The sequence below is a fragment of the Passer montanus genome, unplaced genomic scaffold (assembly GCF_014805655.1).
Source record: "Passer montanus isolate IOZ18808 unplaced genomic scaffold, ASM1480565v1 scaffold41, whole genome shotgun sequence".
Taxonomy (NCBI): Eukaryota; Metazoa; Chordata; class Aves; order Passeriformes; family Passeridae; genus Passer; species Passer montanus.
The window spans coordinates 6,962,193-6,968,195 of record NW_024368930.1 but is presented as its reverse complement, the minus strand read 5'-3'; the positions used below and the strand labels follow the sequence as shown (position 1 = coordinate 6,968,195).

The 6,003-nt window shown below is 58.7% G+C and overlaps 1 protein-coding gene across 1 annotated transcript; it reads left to right on the top strand.

Moving 5' to 3' along the window:
- Positions 1-513: 513 nt before the first annotated feature.
- Positions 514-5,120, top strand: LOC120506983 (tyrosine-protein phosphatase non-receptor type substrate 1-like). Its single transcript, XM_039719122.1, has 7 exons — positions 514-847; positions 984-1,295; positions 1,408-1,755; positions 2,014-2,112; positions 2,525-2,549; positions 2,946-2,985; positions 3,634-5,120. Exons 1-7 carry the CDS (start codon positions 514-516, stop codon positions 3,898-3,900), a joined length of 1,425 nt encoding a protein of 474 aa, XP_039575056.1. The 3' UTR covers positions 3,901-5,120.
- Positions 5,121-6,003: the final 883 nt, after the last annotated feature.

Sequence of the window (6,003 nt, the reverse complement as noted above, 5' to 3'; positions counted from 1 at the left end):
CCAAAAATCAGCTCTGGTCTCTGTGACAGCCAGCTGTGGCCAGAGGGGTCAGAGCAGCTTGTCCTGCAGCAGGTCCTCCTGGGAGCATCCAGCCAGAGATTATCCTGCTGTGTCCCAAGGGAAGCCTTGGCACAAGTTGCTGTCCTGGATTTCCCTTGCTGCCAAAAATCAGCTCTGGTCTCTGTGACAGCCAGCTGTGGCCAGAGGGGTCAGAGCAGCTTGTCCTGCAGCAGGTCCTCCTGGGAGCATCCAGCCAGAGATTATCCTGCTGGGTCCCAAGGGAAGCCTTGGCATGAGTTGCTGTCCTGGATTTCCCTGAAAGGAGGCTGTAGCCAGGTGGAGGTCATTCTCCTCTCCCAAATAACAAGCAACAGGACAGGAGACTTCAAGTTGTATAGGGGAGGTTTAGGCTTAGGTTGGATATTTGGGAAAAGTTCTTCACTGAAAGGGTAAGAGAGCTGTCCAGGGCAGTGGTGGGGTCACCATCCCTGAAGGGATTTAAAAGATGTGTGGATGTGGCACTTGGGGTCGTGGTTTGGTCAGTGGCCTGGCAGTGCTGGCTTAATAGCTGGACTCAGCAATCCTAGTGGAATTGCTGGACCAGGCCCTGTGAAGTGGCTGAAGGGCTGGGGCACTGGGAACGAGACTGTCTATGACCAGAACAACAAGGATCCCTCGTCCCGTGTGACGAGAGCAGTGGATGGGTCTGACACAGACTTCACCATCCGCATCAGGAACGTTCAGCCTGAGGACATGGGCACCTACTACTGTGTGAAGTTTGTCAAGGGGGACTCTGGTGATAATGAGCTGTTTCAGCGTGGCAGTGGCACCGAGGTGTCTGTGCAAGGTGAGTGGGGCTCTGGAGCAGCTCCTGATGGGAACCAGCCAGCGGGCTCTGCTCAGGGAGAGCAGGGATGGGGAAGGGGCTCAGGGCCATCCCCAGGCCCAGGGCTGGTCTGATGGCCCCGTGCTTCTCCCCACAGCCAAACCCAGCCCCCCGCTGGTGTCTGGGCCTGAGCAGAGAGCGAGGCCGGGGCAGTCGGTGCCTTTCACCTGCACGAGCGGAGGGTTCTTTCCTGACGAGATTGCGGTGAAATGGTTCAAGAACAAGAACCCCATGGCAGTTCATTCAGCCAACGTCACCGAATGGAGGAGGAAAACCTACAACATGTCCAGCACAGCGACGGTGACCCTGCAGAAGGACGATGCCCTCTCTGAGCTCATCTGTGAGGTGCAGCACTCCACGCTGCCGGGCCCACTGCGAGGCAGCTACCAGCTCAGCAGAGTGCTGCGAGGTGAGGGCTGGGGACTCGCGCTGGGGTGTCCTGCTGCCGTGGGGCTGGGCTCCCTGGGAGGAGGACAGGGCTCCCTGTGGGCAGCAGACACAGGCTCTGCCTCTCTTCCCAGTTCCCCCCAGCGTCGAAGTGCGCGCCGAGCCGAGCCCCGCTGAGCTGAACAAGACCGTGACCTTCACCTGCCTCGTGAAGGAGTTTTACCCAGCTAACCTGTCCGTTTCCTGGCTGGAGAATGGGACTGAGATAAAGGTGCAGAACGTCTCCCGGACACGGAAGCTGCCCCGGGGCTTGTTTGAGCTGAGAAGCCAGGTGGAGGTGCAAGCGACGGAGGAGAGAAACGGCTCCACGATCACCTGCACGGTGGTGCACGATGGCCAGGCCCCTGCCAACTACTCAGCCTCCCTGTGGATCTCCAACCCGGCCCCAGGGGGATTGATCGATGGGTTCCAGATGGATAAGGGTGCGTCAGAGCTGCTGGGATGGGGTGCTTGCCAGGGTGCCTGTGTGCTATCACCCCCAGAGGAAGCTCAAAGCCAAATTAAAATCTGGTTGAAGCACCAAATCTCCACATCAGGGGGCTGGGGGATGTGGTGGTGGCAGCCACCGAGCTGTCCTCCTTGGTGCTTCATGCATTACTGGGCCAATCCTTGTTGTGAAGCTGCAGGGACTGGGAGGTACCACGTTCTTGGCCATGGTGACCTTTTCATTGGTGTTTCAGAAAATATGCTCATCTACATCGTGGTGGGTGTTGTCTGCACCGTGCTGGCCCTGCTGGTGGCTGCGATTCTGTATCTGATCCGGACCAAGCAGATCAAGGGTAAGGGAGCCAAGTGTGCAGCAGGGAGGCAGCTGCTCCCAACCCCGTTTGTCCTCTCTTTCCCCGTGGATTTCACATTGCCCTGTTGGACAATAACTCCTGGCAGTGCAGCTGCAGGTCCTGACCAGTGGGGTGATGGATAGAGCTGCCCACGTTGTTTGCAGACTGCAGGGAAAGCTCTGGCTGGTCTAAACCCTGCCCTGCACCTCCTGTGCTCCCCCAGGAGCAGTCCTGAATGAAATTGATTGAAACTCCAGGGAATTGCAGGCACTTGCCTCTGGGAAAAGATGTGTCCTTGTCCTTGAAGCAGTCTCTGCATGTGTTCTCTGTGCCCAGGGAAATGGGGCATTAATCTTATTTCCTGAGTTATTTTTTCCCTAATTTTTTTCATAATTTTTTCCTTCTCTTTCAGCAGGTAAAAACTCGCCATCTGCCAGGTGAGTGCAGATCTCTTCTAGTCACTGGGTAACCTGTAGGAACTCTGAACTGGACATTTCCAGTCCACAGAGTCCCTCAGGACTGGGACAGAGCTGTATCCCCAAAACTTGTGAACGGGAAGGCAGGAGCACATCTCTGCCCATCTCCCCAGCTGGCGTTCTGGGGATTTTTTGCTTGTGGTGGGGCTGAGCAGGCTGGTGGGAGCTGGGCTCTGGCCAGCAGAGAGGCAGCTGGACCAGCACAAGCCAATGCTCAGGATCTGGTGGCCTGCTCAGGTCTTGCTGGGTACAGCTGCAAGGACCTTGGCTTGCAGCTGACCTCCCCAGCTGCTCCATCACCAGGGAAAGGGCAACAGGACCCTCCATCCATCTGACTGGTTTTGTCCCTCCTTCCAGGTTGCATGAGCCAGAGAAGAGCAGCGAGGCCACGACCCAGGTGGGTTATCCTGGGGCTGGGGAGGGAGAGTGGCAGGGAGGCACTGGAGATGGAGTGGAGGGTGGTGGTTCTCCAGTGAAACACCTCAGTGTCTCCACTCTGTGGCTGGAGGGGGAAGAGAGGCTGCCCCAGGAAGAGGATAGCCACTTCCCAGAAGCTTTTCTGCCTTCATCCTCCCTCCTCCTCCTCCTTCTTCTCCTTCTCCTCCCAGCAAAGTCTGGGTTGGTGCTGCCTGGAGAACCAGCTGTGCAATAGCCAGCCAGGCTATTTGTGGAGTTATTTTGCATTCGGTGACGCAGCTACGAGCGAAGTCGTGATCAGCAGCAATCTGTCCATCCCACCCAGGCTCTGCCAGCTCCCGCGTGGGCATCACTGGGCAGTCTGGCCCTGCTGGGATGGAGTGGCTTCAGTGACAGCTCTGGAATTGTGGCAGTGGTTTTGAAGCCAGAGCAGGGTGACAGGGTGGCTCACAATGTGAAGCTATAGCGTGGGGTAGAGCATGGCTTCAGGGTGGTGCTGCTGGCATTGTTCCCCCATACAAGCAAGGTCGAGGTGCCCCAGGCTGAGCTGCAGTGGGATTGACTCCAGAACAGGGCTGTGGGTACAGGGGCATCTCCCCAGAGGAGGAACTCTTGGTGCCTCACGCAGGAATCCGACCCCAACAACCTGACCTACGCGGACCTGAACTTCGACAAGGAGAGGAAGAGCATCCGGCGGATGGTGGAGATGAGCCAGCAGTCGGAGTACGCCTGCATCCAGACCAACCAGGCGCCCAACCAGGCGCCCAACGGCGACGACAACCTCACCTACGCCGACCTGGACATGGTGCACCTCAGCAAGGCGCCCAAGCGGCCGGCCCCGCGCCCCGAGGAGGCTGGCTCCGAGTATGCCAGCGTCCAGATCACCAGGAAGTGAGCAGCGGCTGCTGTCGTGCCCCTGTCGTGCTGGGAGCAGCTCTGCTCCTCCCTGAGACTGTTCTCTTGGAAGCACCGGGAGCGATGTGACGATGCGCTGCGGTACCTGTGTTTTAGGATGGAAACAGAGCCCGCAGTACTTGTGGGGGTCTTCTCCCATCCAGAGAGACATGATTTTTGGGGGCAGTTTGGTCCTGGGGCCTCCAGCTCCATCCCTTCAGGACCCCCATCAAGGGTTGCTCAACCTCAGTGTGCCGGGTTTGCCCGCAAGCAGATTGAGCCAGCGGAGCAGCAGCTCCTTGGGAAGCTCCAGCTGGGCTGAGGGGACAGGTACAGTGCCTCCACACCAGCTCTCATGGGGACGCCACTGCCTGGCCCACAGGCTCCCCAGGACCAGCAGGGCCCCCACACTGCCTTCTGGGGCTCTGCCACCACGCCTGGACACCAAACTCTGGCTTTAAAGGAAGGACCGAAGTGTCCGCCTCTCTTCCCAAGTGTCCCTTCTGCGGGACCTCTGTCTCGCCACAGGCCAAGGGGCTGGAAGGCCATTGAGCCGAGGCCCTGCCGTCCAGGGGAGCTCCAGGTCTGGCCCCCCAGCACCGAGCATCCTCCTCATCATCATCATCACCTTCCTGTGCACAGCCTTGCCCTGCACTGGGACCCACCAGCGCTGCCCCAGGCTTGTACAAAGCGTGCGAGGGCCCCCCCAGCCTGGCTCCCCCCGGGAGCTCCCCGCAGGTACCGTGTAACATGTTTTGACTGTTTGACATGTAACTGTTAATTTTTAGAGCTGAAACCCCCAATGTTTTGTGTTGTACGTGGGTGTACTGCTGTGTACTTAACACTAGAATAAGATGTGCAAAATTAAGACCGAGGCCTCAGTAAAGAATCCCCTGAACCCTACAGAGTTTATAAGAGACTTCTATGCTCCCCCCACCCCAGCTCTCTGTCTTGGGGGCCAGGCAGGCTCCCCCCAGCCCACCCATGGGGACAGATGTCTTCCATGTGCCCCCTACCTGGGCCTCCGTGTGGAGTCTCACCCTCTGTTGGCTCCTGCAGCAGTGGAAGTGCAGGGGGCTTGGGGACACCTGGGGTCCTTGGGGGTGCTTTGGGAGCAATGTGACTGCTTGTACAGACTTTTTTTTTTGGTTGTTTTTTTTTTTCTTTTTGCTTGCAAGATATTTTTATAATAAAAGTGAAAAGTCCTGTGCTGCTCCCGCACATCAGCGCGTCCCTGTGCTCAGGGGGGTCACCCTGGGGCTGCAGGGTGGGGTTGGGGGTCTGTGTGTCCTGCAGGGAGGAGAGGAGGGCTCATCCCTCACAGCCCTGTCGTGTGTGCTGGAGGGAGGGAAGAGGAAGGCAGGAGGTCAAGGCTGGGATGAGGGCTGGGGTGCTGGTTCCCTGGGCACCGTGAGGGAGGGGAGCAGTGCAGGGGCTGGCCTGCTGCATCTTTAGGTGCAGGGAGCTGAGCTGGAGCTGGGGTGCCCACACTGGTGTGCAGGCAGGCTGGGTGCTGGCTTCAGCCCGTGCTGTGAGTGAGCTGAGTGTTCCAGTGCTCTGCAATCACCTCCCCCCTTTCCCAGCCTGGAGCTGCTGCCTGGGCTGTGTCTGGGGCATGAACTGTGTCTCACCAGAGTCAGGAACTGCCCTGTGGGACTACACTGACACTCAAAAGGGAAGTTGCTGCCCAGGCTGGGCTTCCTCAGCACCGAGCTGCTGCTGGAGGGGTCACATATGAGGAGAAAAGGGACAGTGTGCCCTGCTCTCAGCACAACTGCCCTTTCCCAGCTGGGGCAGCGGCTGTGGTTCCCAAAGGAGTTTCCCCTGCCTGCTGCTGCAGGAGGTACCTTGCCAGCACCCTTCACAGCCCTGCAGCAGGCTGAGCATGCCTGCCCTGCACTGGCTCAGCTGAGGTGGCCCTGTCACCCTCAGTATATGGCCCCAGGGGTGCGTGGGGTGCCACATTCCTTTTGGCACCCATGGCACAGGAAAGGTACCGTCATGTGCTGCCTGCAGCTCTCACAGCCAGCACCCCTGGCCCATTTGGGCACCCCAGTCTGGGGTGTTTGCTCTGCCCTGCAGAGCACGCTCAGCACCCAGCATG

Bases quoted from the DNA above. Each gene is read 5' to 3' on its own strand.
- LOC120506983 (XM_039719122.1), top strand. From the start codon at position 514: ATGTGGCACTTGGGGTCGTGGTTTGGTCAGTGGCCTGGCAGTGCTGGC. The intron at 1,296-1,407 runs GTGAGGGCTGGG...CTCTCTTCCCAG, and splicing joins GCTCAGCAGAGTGCTGCGAG to TTCCCCCCAGCGTCGAAGTG. The intron at 1,756-2,013 runs GTGCGTCAGAGC...TTGGTGTTTCAG, and splicing joins TGGGTTCCAGATGGATAAGG to AAAATATGCTCATCTACATC.